Source organism: Chrysemys picta, chromosome 3, assembly GCF_011386835.1.
Source record: "Chrysemys picta bellii isolate R12L10 chromosome 3, ASM1138683v2, whole genome shotgun sequence".
NCBI classification, from domain to species: domain Eukaryota; kingdom Metazoa; phylum Chordata; order Testudines; family Emydidae; genus Chrysemys; species Chrysemys picta.
In genome coordinates this window covers 87,106,098-87,124,692 of record NC_088793.1, presented here as the reverse complement: position 1 = coordinate 87,124,692, position 18,595 = coordinate 87,106,098, and the positions used below count along the sequence as shown (strand labels likewise).

At 39.5% G+C, this 18,595-nt stretch overlaps 1 protein-coding gene across 1 annotated transcript in view; it reads left to right on the top strand.

Annotated features, from left to right (window-relative positions):
* The window catches only part of LAMA4 (laminin subunit alpha 4), a 130,570-nt gene that overhangs the window by 107,191 nt on the left and 4,784 nt on the right, over window positions 1-18,595 (top strand). Inside the window, exons 26-35 of the mRNA XM_008164946.4 lie at window positions 1,745-1,883; window positions 3,904-4,041; window positions 5,702-5,835; window positions 7,663-7,827; window positions 9,109-9,262; window positions 10,491-10,681; window positions 12,813-13,002; window positions 13,836-13,991; window positions 15,695-15,854; window positions 17,500-17,630. Coding sequence (XP_008163168.2) covers window positions 1,745-1,883; window positions 3,904-4,041; window positions 5,702-5,835; window positions 7,663-7,827; window positions 9,109-9,262; window positions 10,491-10,681; window positions 12,813-13,002; window positions 13,836-13,991; window positions 15,695-15,854; window positions 17,500-17,630 — 1,558 coding nt within the window. The remainder of the gene's footprint in view (window positions 1-1,744; window positions 1,884-3,903; window positions 4,042-5,701; window positions 5,836-7,662; window positions 7,828-9,108; window positions 9,263-10,490; window positions 10,682-12,812; window positions 13,003-13,835; window positions 13,992-15,694; window positions 15,855-17,499; window positions 17,631-18,595) is intronic.

Below are 18,595 nucleotides of genomic sequence, written 5' to 3'. Positions count from 1 at the left end.
AAATATAAACCATCATAATTCAAGGAATAAACCGATCACTGTGACAGAGGGCTAGGAAGAAACTCTCTATAGGAAGGTAACTCCATAATTTCCCACTATGGGGATTCTGACACCTTCCACTACTAGCCATTGTCAGAGGCAGGATAGCAGACGAGATAGAACACTGCTCTGATAGGTATGGAAATTCCTTTGTTCCTGCAAAATATTAGCCAACCATCCTAGCCAATATCTGAATTCAATCTTTATCTTCCATTGACATCTACTTGATTTTCCTGGGGAGATTTACATTTTACTGAATTTGTTACTATGCAACTAGCTAATAGACTTAGGGAAGTAATTTGATTTTCTTCCAAGTCAGTATATTTTCACTCACTCCAGTAGCCTTTTCCTCTGTCAGTTATCTTGTCTTCAAATGAATGCATTTGGAATCACGTTCACATATTTTATTCTCAGACCATTCTTTTTTCAGCTAGGGATATTTAACTAGACAAGTAGTTATTTGAAGTTACAAATCAAAGGGACTACTCACATGAGTAAGGGTCAGCCTCTTAACCTATTTATTAGGACGTGATCCAAGTCCCACAGAAGACAATGGGAGTGTTCCCCTGACTTCAGTGGAGATTAGAGCGGGCACTTTGTGCTTATTATTTAGAAAGTACAAATAATTTCTGATAATCATCCAGACTTGAGCTAGGCTGAACCTCCATATCATTTGAGGTTTATTAGCACAGTCAGTCTTTAGTTTACCTGGTGGAAGTTGATGGAGGTAATTCTGAAATAGCACCATTATGTGCCAGTAACTGAGTATCTTCTAACATCTTTATGCAAATACCAACTGAAGTTCTGCCTTTATCCACAAATAAAGAGAGGAACAATGGTAAGGTGATTAAGGCACTGGCCTGGGACTAAAGAGATCCTGTTTCATTTCTTGGCTCCACCACAAACTTTCTATGGGACCTTCAGCAAGTCACCTCACCTTTCTTTGTGCCTCAGCTACCCATCTGTCAAATGGGGATGATAATACTTTTCTACCTCCAAAGGGTGTTATGAGGATAAATTCAGTGATGTTAGGTGCTCAGATACTATTATGATGAGCACAACAGAAAAATATGTGTGAGAAAGAGTAGTCAGTACAGATTGCTGTACCAGCAATCTCAAACCTGGCATTAAAAGGATTACTGAAGGCTATATTCTGCTCTCATTTACCACCTTGAAACCATTTAATTAAAGACTCATGCGTGTAAGTGAGATCAGAATTTGGTCCCAAATCCATTACCTCTGTTAGTATTATTTGTTTTGCCAGTTGAGTCCTGTCTGTTTCCTGAGAGGAGAATGGAATTGCCTATTGGGGCAGTTCATAAAGAAAAAACTGAAACATAACTTTCATAGATTTGTTCATAAGGTAAAATTCAAAACCCGTATTTTTTCTTTCTTAAAAATAGAAATAATACCACATCCTTTAATTTCAGTTGCTATTTTAAACTTCTCAAGATTTCGCCACATGGTTTCTTCAGCATACTTACCAATTTCCCTCCTTAACATTTATGAGTGTTGACGTATTTTAACATTTCAGGATATAAAACATGGGGAAATATTTGCTATACATAAAGAGCTTGGATTGGGATTGACTGGGGCAAGAGGTTTGTGTTTTTCAAGTTTTCTGAATGCTTCGTACTAAAGGGGAAAAGTACTTTTGTGAGGATTAGGGTTAACTAATTGCAGTCTGTTTGACATTGTTTTCCAGCAATCTTAGCCCACACCTCACAGTAAATACTGGCTTTAAAGGCTGCATGAAGGGTTTCCAGTTTCAAAAGAAGGATTTCAACTTGTTAGAGGAGCCAGGAACCCTGGGAATCAGTTATGGCTGTCCAGAAGAGTCACTTGTAAGTACAACACCAGGCATGGGGCCAGGGCAAACTCTTGGCTATGGATCTGACCGCCAACTTGACATTAATTCCAAATAATGGGAAGGAAAAATCTGCAACCCAGGAACTATATTTAACTCATTGATTTTGATTTTTTAATTGCATACTGAAATGATTCCCAACTTTTATGCTGAATTGCAGTACAAAATAGTCATGTTTTCTCTGATATTTCAAAAGTTGTGATGTCAGGATTCAGTCTGTAATACATAATGTGCTGTATTCTGAGGGCAGATAGTCCCTCTTTACTCCATTTTTGTTTCGTGAAGTAAAGAGAATATTCTTAGAAAAGGAGTACTTGATAGCAGAGGAGTACAGAAGGTAAATGTGAAAAAGAACAACAGAATGCTAACCCATCTATGGTACTACTTCCCCAGGAGTATTGACAGATGGGCAAATATTTCTAGGCTGATCCTGTTCATGGAGAAAAATCAAAGGTCATTGTGGATACAGAGGCTTTCCCTCTCTACGGCTTTTCTTCTTATTGTTGGATTGTTTCAGTAAGCAGAGTGGCAACCAAGTTTGAGAATGTATGATGCTACATGGCAGTCATTTCAACTTGTGCATTAGAACCAATCAGAACAGACAAAAATGTCAAAGCATTTTCTAGCCAGGAAACCATTCAGGGGTCCACATAAAAACTCCAAAGAAGAAAAAATTGTCGTTGGAACCTTTGGGTCAGTTCTTCCCTTGCTTTCACCAATACAACTACAACACCATCAAACTTAATGGGATGGCATTGGTACAAATGACCCTCCATCTTGTATCATTCTGTTCAATATAATAGAAACCTGGTAAATCTAGATAATGTACGTGGCCTTGATCCTGCAAGTGGACATCTGCACCCATGCGGAGCCCCATTGAAATCAGTAGGACTTCATGCAGGAGCAGAAATCTGTGTTTGTAGAACTCATTACAGAATTAGGGTGGATATCACCTTAAGCAGGGGGAACCTATAGCTTTGTTACATACTCTTGTCAGTATTTATTTTCATATTTTCACTGAGAAACATTGATTCAGAGTCCTCATGGGGCAGGGAATGTAGGCAAGGGGGGAAATCCCTGTGTTTATTCAATTTAGGACCTTCACTTCCCCTGAGTTCAATTGGCTTTGAATGAGGCCCTTAGTCTCTGAAGAAATAGAGAACAATTTGACTTACATAGTTTAAAAAAATCTAAGAGACTGTTCGGAACCAACAGGAAAGGGATACTAAGACAGTAAATATCATAATGACTCTATATAAATCCATGGAACGGCCACACCAGGAATACCGTATGCAGTTCTCGTTGCTCCATCTCAAAAAAGCTATATTAGAATTGGAAAAGTTACAGAGAAGGGCATAGAGAAAATGAATAAGGAAGTGTTATTTACTCTTTCAAACAATAGATAGGGTTGATTTCACCCAATGAACTTAACAGGCAGCAGGTTTAAAAAAAAAAAAAAGGAAGTACTTCTTCAAACAATGCACAGTCAACCTGTGGAACTTGTGGCAAGGGCATGTTGTGAAAGCCAAAACTATAATGGGGTTAAAAAAAAAATTAGCTAAGTTCATGGAGGATAGGCCCTTCAATGGCTATTAGCCAAGGTGGTCAGGAATGCAACCCCAAGCTCTGTGTCCCTAGCCTCTGCCTGCCAGAAGCCGGGAGTGGAAGATGGGGGGATGGATCACTCGATGATTGCCTCTTCTGTTCATTCCCTCTGAATCACCTGGCATTGGCTATTATTGGAAGACGGGATACTGGGCTAGATGGACCATTGGTCTGACCCAGTATGGCTGCTCTTATGTTCTTACTTTCTTAATGTTTTCAAAACATACCACTCCATTTAGATCAGTTTAAACCTAGGGGACAAGTCTGAATTTTTCATATGAAAATTGGTCCAGCTGAATCTGAAGAAAAAGGGAGGCTTCTATTACTATTGTTTATTATTGTTAAAAATACTTCCTATAGAACACTTGTGACTTTGTTGACTTGGCATGCAGATGTCCCGCAGAGCATATTTCAATGGAGAAAGCTACATTTCCTCCAGCCAAAAAATGTCACTCTTTGATGAGTTTGAAAGCGGCTTCAACTTCCGGACTTTGCAGCCCAATGGGCTGCTATTCCATTATGCTGAAGGAGTGAGTATGCTTTTTTTTTTTTTTTAATGTACTGGCACTATGAAGAATTTCATGATCATTTCCTGCTTTGTTTCTTAAAAATAAAAAATAATCCACAATTTAGAAATACCTCTTTATGGACTAATTTTCATATTCTATACCCAATAGACCAAATCCTTCAGTCTTTATTTGGGCAAAATCCCATTGACATCAAAAGGATTTTTGCCTAACTAAAGATTACAGGATTTGACCGTATGCATATAACTGTATTCAACACAGTGCGTGTAGTACAAATGTAGCTTGTGTCTCATTCTGTGTTTGTGCTACATCTAGCACAATAGGGCTGCAATCCTGATTTGAGCACCTAGGTCCTACCACAGTATAAATAATAGTAATAATAATGGCAATATTCCCTTCCCAGGGAAATACACATGGAAGGGAAGATGAAGCAGAGAACTCCTTGAGTTTAAATTGGTGGGGCAACAGTCTGACCCCTCCTCAGGTGACACAAATCAGCCAAAAAGTTGGCTTCGCCCCCACCCCTATCTCATCCCCCACCGTAGAATGCCTGTGTGGTGAGAAGGAGCAGTGCTGGAAAGGCCCCTTGCAGCCATGAGCAGCCAAGCTGCTCTAACTGCTCCCCTCTGCAGTGCACAATGGAAGGAAGCATGGGGCTTAAACTCGCTTACAAGTGGATAAGTGAGTATAAGTAGTTCTAAGAAAGAGTCCCTTGCAGTCAACCAGGCTAACCAACACTTTCTTACCCATCACTTCTGATTTTGACCCAAAGGATTAAGATCCTAATCTAGTGAGATGCCAAGTATCCTCTTCTCCAATAGGAGTTCAGATACTTAGCTTCTCCCAAGATCAGACTGTATGATCCTTAAAAACAAATAGTATGGATGCCTGTTTCAGTGGAATAGATACATTATCCCTGCTGTTTGGGGCTGCAGTCCCAAATGCCTCACTCCCAGAGTAAATTATATCTCTAGACAATTGTGAATTAAGAAACAGGTTTAAGCAAAGTTCATATTTGCAGTCTGATTAGGGGAAAAGGAACATAAATATGCTGGGCTGACCACAGTGGCTAGCCTGAAGTATCAGATATCCCATAGTACTGTAAAAGAGAAACCCAGAATCACAAATTGAATGTAAACACCCTAAATTGCTGAACTGACGGAATCTGTACCATAGATAAGGGGGAAATAATCAGGTATGAGACCTCAGAGCATTGTGGTTTAAAGGGCGACATTAATATAAAAAGAAGAACAGGAGTACTTGTGGCACCTTAGAGACTAACAAATTTATTAGAGCATAAGCTTTCGTGGACTACAGCCCACTTCTTCGGATGCATATAGAATGGAACATATATTGAGGAGATATATATACACACATACAGAGAGCATAAACAGGTGGGAGTTGTCTTACCACCTCTGAGAGGCCAATTAATTAAGAGAAAAAAAAACTTTTGAAGTGATAATCTGAAACCTTTCATTAATATAAAAAGAAATCTCACTTCTTACCTGCCCTGCTCTGCACACAGTTAAAACCCAGGGGAAAATGGCAATAATACACATCTGACAAGCAAAAGGGAAAATAAATATTAGCGGAAAACTCATGTGACTTTTAAAGCTTACTGTATTATACCTGCTCCTGAAACAAGTTTTTCTTTGTGTTTCAGCCAGATATGTTCTCCATTTCTATGAACGATGGTGCTGTGGTTTTAAATGCTATGGGAACTGAAGTTCAGTCAAAAGAGACACGCTACAATGATGGCAAAACCCATTTTATCATTACCTCTGTCTCACAAGAAAGGTAAAGCTGGTCAATATCTTTGATGCTACCACATATAGTATATGATATGTAGCTCTTTTATGTACATAATGTCTTTTAATGTTGCTTAAAGCCCCTACTTTAGGAGCTTTTCTCACAGCATGCCCTATTTCAAGAGATTATCACTTCTTTAGTTAAAAAACACAAGCCCAAAATCCAAATGGCTGAATCATGGCCTGGAGATGGAAGGGTCTTTTCACTAACATTTTGAAAAAAAATATTCTTGTAAATTTTTTTATTGACTTTTTTGTACTCACCTGTAAAAGCACCTTAAAAAAACGAATGTGATTAATTCTTCAGAAGGGCTGATTGCTTTGCTTAGTTAAAACAAAGTAAAAACTTAAATTAACCAAGGTATCTTTACTCAAAAAAGTCATTATATAGCTATATGGGGAAACACGTTCATATTTTTAGCATTGACAAAAACATGCTAGATTCCTGACGGCAGCAGTGAGTGAGTCAAGACATCCACTTTTTATAAATCTTGAAACATTTTCCTTGAAGGTTTTATTCATCATTGTACTTTAAGTCAAAAAAAATCTTTTGTAATTTGAAAGCCAAATTATCCAAAAGTCTTCCTCCTGGTCTTCATATGTGCATATGCAACTCTGTGAGAGGAAAACATTCCACACATACTTTCTGTGCTCTCGCCTGCACCGTTTTCGTGCATTAAATGGAGGTTTTCATGTGTGATCTCTGCAATTTATTATGGCATTTAAGAAAAATTGTTCTTAAAATTACATGTGTGCTCGGGTCACATTTTGAAACTTTAGCCCTGAAATAGTCATTATGAGGACTGACATACTGCAATGAGCATTTTGACCTCAGGATCTGTCATACCAGATCAGAACTTAGGTCTGTTTGATCCAGTATTCTTCTTTTGATATTGACCAATATCTAGAATTGGCAGAATTTGATGTTTTATTTTTTTATAATTTTGACATAATATCAATGTTTATTTTATGCACCTTTTTATTTTTATCAATTTAAATGTTCACAGTTTTGGAAAATTATGGAGGGTCAGACTATCGCTGGCTCAGACAACAATTATTTAATGATAATCAACACTGAGATTCAAAAAGTTAAAGTTTTATAATCGCTGAAACACAAACTGTCAACATCAAATGTCAAAATATACAAAGTAAAAATCCTTAAACCAAATTCTAATAAGTTCTCAAGCAGCATTCTTCTTACTTTGTCTATCTGTAAATTGCAATTATTATAGATGGAAACTTTTTTTAGTCGGTTTGTCTGTGCATGATGAAATCAACGCTTTTTAACATTTACCAATAAATATCTAACCCTTCCAATCCTGAATCAGATGCTCCAAATATAGACAGACTGTCATGAAAAAGGTGAAATCTTTCCTGACTTCTGCTGCAATTAGTTTACATGCTGCAGAATGAGATTTGATTACCCTTAAGCAATACAATATCATTTTAAACACCAAAATGATATGATGTGTATATGGTATCTCACTTTCCCATATAGTGTTCCATCCTTTCACTAGTGATCAATTCGTTTAATTAGTCTTAGCCATAGTGTACTGTGGCTTTCTGAATATCAGGAGTATCTCAAAGATCTCAGTGGAGCTTTTGGCCATTGGACTCCAAGCTACCACACTGGCTAATCCCACTGCCATTTATTGCATACCTGGAAGGAAATAGGTTGTCTTCTGATATTGCCATTTAGGAAATCAGACGCTGAGTTCAGCATTATGGGAACATTGGCACATATAACACACTGTGTAATAACTCTGAATAAACTCTTTCAAAATCAGTTTGTGAAAAGGAAAATTTCTCTTTGCAGATATGAGCTAATAGTAGATGACAAAAAACATAGCAAAAAGAATCCAGCTAGAGACAAAACAGAGCAAAAGCCTGCAAGTGCTAAGAAGTTCTACTTTGGTGGCTCTCCCATCAGTACTCAATATGCCAATTTCACTGGGTGTATAAGCAATGCCTACTTCATCAGGTATGTAACATCCACAACAGTACACATCAAACAGTCTGTGTCTGACAACATAGAAAATAAATACCAATGAGAACTGATTATTTTCACAATGAAATCTTTTACCTTATTTTGTGGGGTTACCCAATGTCTACAAAGGCCTTTTTCTTTAATTTACTATGAAATGCCTCAGAACTGCCCTTCTACATTAAAAAACTGTTGAAGTGGAAATAACTATTGAGGTAACTCAGCCATTACCATACTTGCTAATTCCTTTGGTGCAATGTATAATTTGCAGAATAATTTACATTTGTATAATGTAATTTACAGCTCTATCTTTGTAATAAAAGGATATGACAGTATCTCACAAGGCCTCAGAGCTGGGAGTTTGGTCTTGTTGAAATGTGGATCTAAATCATTTTGCAAAATGTTCCTTTTTAGATTTTTTTTTCTGAAATGTATTGCTGGTTAATGGTGCCGGATTGAGAGTCCTGCAGACTGAAATCCTTTGTTTATGAATAGCACAGATATAAGACAGGCAGAAACTGTGCAAGCTGCACATATTGTCCGACCACTGTGCTAGCCTCGAAGGACCATCTGTGTGTGGGTGAGAGGGTTGTTCATCCCCTCTGCTGAGAGTGCCTAGAAGGATACCAACTAATGCCAGCTGGGAGAGTGTTTTGTGGTGTGTGTGCCCACCCACTAGTAACTATGAACTTAAATGTAGTCAGATTTATTTTCCAAAAATCAGATTATCAAGACGGTGATTCATACAGGGAAATTGGACTGACGTGTATATCAGTTAGAGCAAGATTGCCTCTTGCCCTGTACTAGCCACCCACCACAGGTCACAGTCCAAGGAGGGGACAGAACAGAACAGCTACTCCTCCTCCTGCACTGGTAGGAAGAGGTAGAACTTTAGCTCCATTTCCCCCATGCATGTCAGCCAGATCACCTAGGAAATGTGCAGAGCAGAATTGGTCCTTCACAGATTGCTTCCCCAATGGAGCAAGGTCAGTCTGCTTCTGGGTCAGCACAGCTATGCACTACCCTTATTCTTGGCAAAATATTATATATACAATGAGCCCAACTTTTTCCCCATGATTTGAAGTTGCAGACCTCTAAAATTTAACTTGTAATAAGAAGATCTCTGTGGTTGTCCTGGTGATAACAAGTGAAAAAATTATATATTTTATACTAGCTTAATTTGGATATTTTAATTATTTTTCAATTCTGTTTTTAAAAAGCTATTTTTGCTACACCTCAGTCAGCTGTTCTTAACATTATCCCCTCTTTGAAACACAGGTTGGATCGAGAGGTTGAAGTGGAAGATTTCCAGCGGTACCCTGAGAAGGTCCAAACTTCTCTTTATGGATGCCCTGTTGACTCCCCTCCAGTTGCCCTTCTCCATAAGAAAGGAAAGAACTCTTCAACAGCCAAAGGAAGACATAATAAAAAGGTTAGCACTAACTGACTTGTGACTATTCTGAAATCAATTTACAGTTTGCAGAAGTCCACATATACTGCCTCATGATCCTAGGCTGGCCAGATTGTTGTGGTTCCAAGACACATCTGAAAAATAACAGAGGATGGGACTTGGCCCCTTTGAATATTTCATAATTTCAAACAGATGATCTCATTTTGCAGATTCCAAGATTCATCAAAGACTTTTTTCATTATAGTTTCACCCATTTTTAAAGGAAACTTTTAAAATGCTCTACAAGCTACTGACGCTTTTACCTGCTAATGAAAATGACTTCTTTATGCCTAGCCCAATGGATTAGCTGGGGAAAGGAGATATACAAAAAGATGTAGTAAAAGTCAGAGAGCATCATAGTATTATAGTAGTTATAGATGGGAAAGAACATATCAAATCCAACCTTCTGCAAGTTCTCCCAACAAGAACTTAGATACTAAATTGATACTACACTTGATCTCTTAGCCAAAGGATCAAAAAGGTGTCAGTTGTATAATTTGCTAGTTTTTGTTTGGGGTTGTTAGCGTGTTTGGGGGTTTTTTTTTGTTGGTTTGTTTGATTTTATAACAAACAAAAGGACAATCCACTGTAAATTTTCTACTGCGGGACATTTACAGGGCTGCATTTGCCTCAGCTTCAGGGAACAGTCATATCATTCTTTCCTAGTTAGTAGAATTGGAAAACAAAATTTCTGAGGTCTCCTAAAAAGTGTGACAGAAAGTTCCCTCTCCTGTTTCCTCTTTAGTCTTAAGGCAGTGAAGGCAGTGAGCTAGTTTTTGCTCTCAGCTACATCCATGCAACTCCACCTACTATAATCAACTTGCATCGATGTAAATGAGAACCTTAATCCAGTATTCTGAGATTGAGGTCCTATGCTATGCTGAATTGCAGCAGAGCTCACATCCTTAAAAGGAGGAAAGACCACCACAAGGGGCTCAGGCTGGCAAATTCATAAGAACTGAATTGCCATTATATGTTGGCTAAGCAGTTAGAAATTCTGTGTTTCTTTGCATCAGTGGTGGGCATGGAGCCGAAAATTAAATACAATAGAATTATTTGGGGACAGATATATTGATTAGATTTGCAACAACTCTAGATATTTTTATAAGCAATGCAAAATATTATCTGCCAGTTGGTAAACAGTATTGTCTCTGCTCATCATATGCACATCCACTTTAAACACTTGTTTAATGGCTTTCTTTGTATGAAGGTGGGAAGAGAAAAAGAAAGAACCTCAAAGGCAAGTGGCCTCAAAAATTTAGATCAAGAAATGAGTGTGCAAAGAGACCCTGACTGCCAGTTGTCCAAGAACCCCACGGCAATTGAACATGCAAACCAGTTTGGAGGAATAGCAAACAGCCGGCAAGAGTTTGACCACATACCAAAGAATTTCAGTGACAGGTAAAGCATCACACAGTGACCTGAGAAATAAAAACAATTTACTCTCAGAGAAAAGAGCCATGGAAACAAAGAAAGAAAGAACTTGGAACTAACAAGATGTACTTGCTGCTATTACCTTGGTTATTGTGCTTATATCCTGTATCCCTTTCATGGGCTCTTCATCTGCTTTGTGTCTTGAGAAATTGTGCCTCCCTAACTGCTTGTATGGCACCTATTGCAATTTGGATGCTAGTGCAATAATACTGCTAATAATAATATATTAAACCTCTGAGCAAGCCAGCTGCATCCCTCCCATATCACAATGCAAAAAGACTTAGGCCAAAGCCTGCAGTCCTGACTCAATCAATACTCAGCAAAAATGCCCATAGGAGCCTAGCCTGAGTAAGAAATGCAGGATTTGACTCAATATTAATACTATTACAATATCATATATTTACATAATGCACTCCCTCCATAAGCACATGTCCAACCACAGGCTATATCACAGTCTCTCTCTGCACACATAAGCAATAATGACATCAGGGAGAATTGCATGGCCTGAAATGAACGTATTTATATAACAATCACTTCCCCAGTTCCCCAGTGGAACATGGCAGCTGTCTAGCAGCACTGCATGGTGGATTAGCACATGAAGCAAAGGATACCATGTCCTATTCAAACAGCAGTGCAATTGTAGGTAATGAAGGTAATTCCCTATATAGTGTAGTTCAATCTGCATGGCAAGGATATTTAATGCTCATACTCTCACACAAAGCGCTATATAATAGTCTATGACCACAAGGGATCAGGATCTTGGTTTAACGTTTATGCAAAAAACATCAGATTCAACAACACAGTGGCCCCTAAGCATACTGGGGCACTGGTTCAGAGGGAAGAATGGCATTTATTGAATCACAATGAAACCATTGAATTTGTTTTACTTCAATACAGTATTTTACAAACAACTATTGCAACCTTGATGTTGAAGTTCAATATGTAGTACATGTGAGACAGACAACAACAAAAGAGAACCCAAATTCTATTCCTCCCTAATGCTGCATTTGTTTATGTATTTATTAAAAAGTAACATGGAAGTATGGAAGTCATAGGTTTCATGATTTTAATGTTGATTAAAAATACCCATGACTTTGACATTTTAAAATGTATCCTTGTGGGCGAGTGTATATGACATTAAGCATTTCAACAAATCTGACAGAAAATCCTGAGCGGTGCCAAGCTAACCCTTGGACTAAATGAGAAATGCGAGAGAGCAGGAACTCAGCACCACCACTGCTGTAACACAAAGGACCGGACTAGTGAACACTCAGGCCTCCACTATACTAACTCTCCCAACCCTGCCATATTGGGAGTCCTAATGTAGATGACATTTTAAGCACTGTGGCAATTAGACTTTTTATTTTAATACTGCAGGGATGTGGCAGGCATGGTCCACTCCAGCCTCTTTCCAACCAAACAATTTGGAGACTTTCTTCAGGGGAAACACACAGTGATTTATTTATAAAATTCATGTCCACCACCTTTGCAGATTGTACAGCAGCTTTACGAATATCCTGGGACTCTAAGGCTTCTGACCCCAGCAGGGGAGAGACCTCCTACGGCCTTGGCTCTACCAGCCTACAGCTCTTTCCCTTTCTTGCCCCCTTTTCATACTTTCTTCCTGTGCCTTGGTCCCTTCTGAGTTAATGAGGTAATTAGCTTTTAACTCTCCCCCGCCTAGCCTCAATCTATCAATTTGGCACAGTCCCCCGTATTCAGGTGTGTGCGGGGCAACTCATGGAAGCTGTAGGGATCAGAGTGCTGGATTAGCTGCTGTAGTCCACCACTCTGTCACAGCATGTAAGAAATGCGTATATACGTCTTTGTGATTGATCTGTATTGATTTTATTCACTCCCTAGGATTCAGTTTTGGTTTTCAAAAGATTAGTTCTTTGTGAGATGGATTTTCCTCTGCTTGGTATCAGCTCTGCCTTCTATTCGAATAACCATATAGAATGTACATCTAAAACATAATTTGCATAAACAAGGACTACAGTCTCTGGCATAAGGGGACAGATCTCAATTCTCCCTTCTCTGCATGGTGACTTCAATCACATCTGCTCTGTTACTAAAATGACATGTTTTTATTTGACAGATCACAGTTCTCCATTAGTTTGAAAACTCACTCATCCCATGGAATGATCTTTTATGCATCTGATCAAGAGGAAAACAACTTCATCACCCTTTTTGTTGCCCATGGCCGGCTGATTTTTATGTTTAATGTTGGTCATCAGAAGCTAAGGATTAAAAGCCAAGAAAAGTACAATGATGGGCTTTGGCACAATGTAAGTTGAAGAAAGTGATTGATGTTATGATGGTGATATTATATGATGATACATGCGTCAGGAAACCATAGCGGAGAATCTTCTAATCTGACAATTCATTTCCATGGGGATGTCAGTCTTTGTCCATAACCACATACACTTGCGTATATGCTGAGAAATTTCTGCTAACATTTTAAAATCCACCACGTAGATCTGAGTATTTTGCCAAGTCATTAACGGGGGGCTAAGGAGTTTAGTCAGTTACAGTAATCCGCCAAGTGGAAGAGGCGGAGGTGATCAGAACAATGAGGACAAGCAAGGTTTGGAAAGGCTTAGAACTGGAAGAGAAGGTTATGTGATCTGAAGCAGTATTGAGACAAAGGAGCTGGGAGGGCAGTGAGGGCACCTTAAATGTGAACAATATATGTAATATAAGACATATATATGTATGTGTAAATATATTCTTTGCATTGTTGTAGCCACGCTGGTTCTGGAATATTAGAAAGACAAGGTGGGTGAGGTCCAAAAAAAGATATTACTTCACTCACCTTGTCTCTGTAAATATCTTGGCTATATACAATGTTCTATTTTGTTTAACAAAATGTTAAGACAAAAGTTGCATTGCCAGCCTTTTATATATGGGAGGAGATGGTTGTCCAACAGAGAAGATTAACAGTTTAAATACAGCCAGTGTGCAGCCAGCTTGTAAATTTTGAATCAGACAATCTTCTCTAATACCCTGCTATTATCTCATGTTCTCATCTCCTTCTGCTATACAGTTATGTTTCCTCAGCAGTTTCATTATCATCTGCTTCAATAGCTAAATTGTCACTGAATAAATTTTCTCTTTCAAGGTGATATTTGTTCGGGAAAAAGATACTGGTCGTTTGATAATTGATGGTCTCCGAGTATTGGAAGAAAGTCTTCCTTCCGTTGATAATACGTGGCAAGTCAGTGGACCGCTTTATATAGGGGGTGTGGCTCCAGGAAAAGCTGTAAAAAATATCCAGGTAAAATAGACACATATTGTATCTGAAATTACTAATATACATTTTGGCCTCGATCCTCAGGTGTGGCTGAAGACCACACAGCACAAATTGGGGGCAGGGGTGAAAGGTGGGTCTAAGCCACCACTGTGTTCCTGGATCCTGGGCTGGTGATGTACTGGGCTGGACCCGTAGCAAAACCTTAAACCAGCCAGGTGATCATTATGGCAGTCAAGGATCACCGAGCACCACAGAAGTAGCAGTCACACCCCTTTCCTCTGGTCATGCCCATTATGCAGGCTGAATGGAAAAGATGGCATAGGAATCATTCTGCCAGCTCTGCATCACTAGAAGATCCCTCTAAAATGGGATGATCCCTCTCACATGGCTATTTAAACTGACTTTAGGGCTTTGAATCTGCAGAGTGGTTCAAAGATGCTTCTCCACAGACAAGGATTAGGACTTATTTGTTTTCCTTCTAAAGAAGTTACACAGCAAAACCACACTATTTGATAGTCGAGTTACACCAGAAAGGTGCTGCTAACATTTTAACAAGGGGCTCCCACAAAAATTATTCCCATTTGCCTATGATAAACTCTACATACAATACAAAGAATGTGTGGGCTTCCAGGGGTGAGGGAATAGGGAAATTTTGTTTTGCCATCTATTCAAATCTGCTTCCTCATAGACAAACAAAAAAAAGGAACAGGCAGTGCAATCTGGCAAAAATACATCACCCCAGCCGATTCAGTGGCAAAAGAACCAAATGTGCTGCAGTACCCTGAGAACTCTTTTCAGCATGTCATTGATTATAACCAGATTATTCGTCTGTTTTGTCTAATCTAATATCATCTCTATGGTTGTATCGGAGAGCCTCCTTAACACTCTAAAAACTAAAGATATCAATAACACGCCCTCCTTCACTTTCTTCCTTCTCAGATGGTAATACAATAGCTTGGCTTTGAGTCTTTTTGTATTTGTTTCTTTTAGTAATTTGGGTAGGAGGGCGTGTGGTGGATGTGTAGGTGGGTGTAGACCTTACTAAGGGAAAGCTAGGACAAAGACATTCATGTTGTTGATTGTTCGTCACAGCAATAAAGAATAATGGTCTGCGATGTACATGTCAATTATGAAGGTTTTAAGCAGGCAGTGATTTTCACTTGTGTCGTCTCAGATACCTGAGAGCTTTACATAGCTACATGAAGGCCAAGAGTCTGCCCTACATATTGGAGACACATTGGAGGATGCTGAAGAGCAAAAACTTGACAAAGCAAAACCCAAAGCAACAAGGATTCCTCCTGGGGAATTCTTGGGTGCACATACCAAGGTAGTAGCTCTGCCACACATGGAGAGTGTAGCCCCGTCCTCACCCAAAGGCAAGAGGGTGCGGCTGGAGCCCTGCTGCTGTGCTCCATCTATTCTTTGTTTTCCAAAGCTCAGAGAAGGCCATGAGAACACAAGTTAGCTCTTATCTGAGGTTGGTCTGATTGACACCGGGGAACAGGCAGGACCCAGAGTAAGAGGAGCACAAAGGTAGTTTAAAGTCCCTTCCCATACCTCCACCCTTCCCTTTTCCCTGCCTAATGCAGAAATGGTGCAACAGAGAAACAGATGCCTACAGTTCATAAACAACCCCAGCTGGAGCTCTGAATCAAAAGGGAAAGACGAAAGCCTTACTTTCCTTCCAGGAGCATTTTACTTAATAATCACTCACTTTGTTTCCTCAGATTAACTCAGTCTACAGTTTTAATGGTTGTCTCAGCAATTTACAGCTCAACGGAAGATCAATCACTTCTGCTTCTCAGACGTTCAGTGTGACTCCTTGCTTTGAAGGCCCATCAGAAGCAGGAACGTACTTTTCATCAGAAGGAGGATATGTAATTCTTGGTAATGTGTAACTGAACAAATTTATCCAATAATAAGACTGGAATATTTACTGTACTTCACATGTGGATGAGAGAGTTGGGTATCTCTCTATCTAGTTGCAGAATTTTTTAAATTTAATCATCACTGTGCAGGGAGTCATGATACATCAGTTCAACAACACGATATATCCTTTACCTAATGTTGGTGTGGAGAATGTCAGTATGTAAAAAATTATATTTTACAAGTTAACTAGTGTCAAATTTCTTTTCGCTATGGGGAAGTGTAAATTCTTAAAGACTCATTGGAGTCAATGGAGCTAAAACAATCCATACCAGCTGAGGATCTGCCCCTGAATTTTTAAATAATACTTAACTCAAAAGGCAAATGAAAAGATTTCCTGTATGTCATGAAGTGGGTTAGCAGTATATATAACAAAATCGTTTAAGTTATTTAAGGCTATGGAACAGTATTCTGTTCTGGGAAGTATCTTATGGACAAATTGTGCCAATAGGCACTAGGCAAGCAGAGGATGAAGCTGGGCCACAACACCTCAAGAGAATAGTAGGGGGGTTGCTGGCTGTTTCTGATCTGCTCCACAGCCTGCCACAGGCTTGGAGGACGGGGTTAGTGCTACTGAATCCTGCAGTCTCTACTCAGGCAAAACTCCCACTGCCTGAGGCTATGTCTACACTGCAGCCTACGTTGGCCAAATGTATGTCACTCAGGGGTCTGAATATTCCACTCCCCTGAGCAACATAATTTACATCGACATAAGCACTCGTGTGCACTGCGCTATGTCGGCGGGAGAGCTTCTCCCGCCAACATAGCTTATGCCGCTCGCGGAGGTGGGGTTTTATGCAAAGGGGAGAGCTCTCTCCCGTCGGAATAGAGCATCTTCACCAGACGGGCTCCAGAGGTACAGTTGTATCAGTACAGCTATGCTGCTGCAGCGTTGTACATAAGAACATAAGAAAGGCCGTACCGGGTCAGACCAAAGGTCCATCCAGCCCAGTATCCTGTCTACCGACAGTGGCCAATGCCAGGTGCCCCAGAGGGAGTGAACCTAACAGGCAATGATCAAGTGATCTCTCTCCTGCCATCCATCTCCATCCTCTGACAGACAGAGGCTAGGGACACCATTCCTTACCCGTCCTGGCTAATAGCCATTAATGGACTTAACCACCATGAATTTATCCAGTTCTCTTTTAAACTCTGTTATAGTCCTAGCCTTCACAACCTTCTCAGGTAAGGAGTTCCACAAGTTGACTGTGCGCTGCGTGAAGAAGAACTTCCTTTTATTTGTTTTAAAACCTGCTGCCTATTAATTTCATTTGATGACCCCTAGTTCTTGTATTACGCATAGATATGTTGTACGCATAGATATGGCCTGAGTTAGAACTGCAGAATTTCACGCCAAGCCAGTTTCACACAAGGAGGCTGCATGAGGTGAGGCTTATGCCCTGGGGGCAAAATTGCCTAGAACATCTCAATTTTCTACTTTCCCTTTTGCTGTCAAAAAGTATCTTCAAGACTAAAATATCTATGACGATATTAAAACCAGAAGTCAGCATTAGAACTGTATGCTACAATGTAGTAGATGTCCAGTTTCACAATTAGCCTGGGTATAGAAATAACATTGTGTGACTGCTCACTTTTCTCCCCTCAGATGAATCCTTCAGTTTAGGCCTGAAATTTGAAGTTGTTTTGGAAATACGCCCCCGAAGCAGTTCGGGAATCCTAATGCATGGTCACAGTGTGAATGGGGAGTACCTGAATATGCACATGAAACAAGGACAGGTAAAAGGAAGGTCACATTTTCTTCACTGTTCTGCCTAGTTCCCTCTACAGTGTACTTGGATTCAGTGCTACATGCAGCTTTTGTCTAACAAATTTACTATTCCTTGAATCTTCTTTCTCTCTAAATATATTACCCCATTAAACAAGAAGCAGTTAAGCACAACCCAGATACTTCTATTAATGTACATAAATATTTATCAGCCAATATCAAATCAAATTATTTTATTGGCAACAATTAATATTTAATGTACAGATGAAAGGGAAGAGGAACACTGACACTTTGGTGCTGCTCTTTCATCTGCATATTAAAAATGTATAACAGTTCCAAGGAAGGTGACTTGATTTCATTTTCTTGGTGAGTTAATACATTTTTATTTACTGCATGTTAAAAGAGACATCTGAGTTGTGCTCATCTTTTTTTAGCAGACACGTTGAGGGGGTGCTCCCACGACTCTTGGGCTGATAATCAGAGCGCCCCCCATCCTCCTCCCCCCACCCCAGGGTTCTGGAAAACTATAAATTGAAAACAGTGGGCTTAAGTCTCTAAACAGTTGTTGCTATTATTGCTTGTTGTTTGTATTACAGTAACACCTGGAGACCCCAACCAAAACTGGGGTTGTATAGTGCTAAATGCAATATATACCCATAATAAGAGAGGCACCCAGACAGACAAATGTTTGGAGAAAGAAAGAATCATTTCTCCCACTTTTAAGATGGGAAACTGAGGCATGGAGGATAGAGCTGTAATAAGTTTTGATCTTTATAAATTAACAGGGGACATTAACCTCTGAGCCTTTTGCAGCTGCATAGGATGTCACTGTCATGGCACTGTTAACATATGGATCTATACATGACTGGTCCAGTGTGATCTTTACTATGCATATAATATAGATGGGAGTCACAGATGAGATGGGGTAGGGAAAGGCATAAGTGACCCTCACCAAAATGGTCCTGCAGTTACCCCC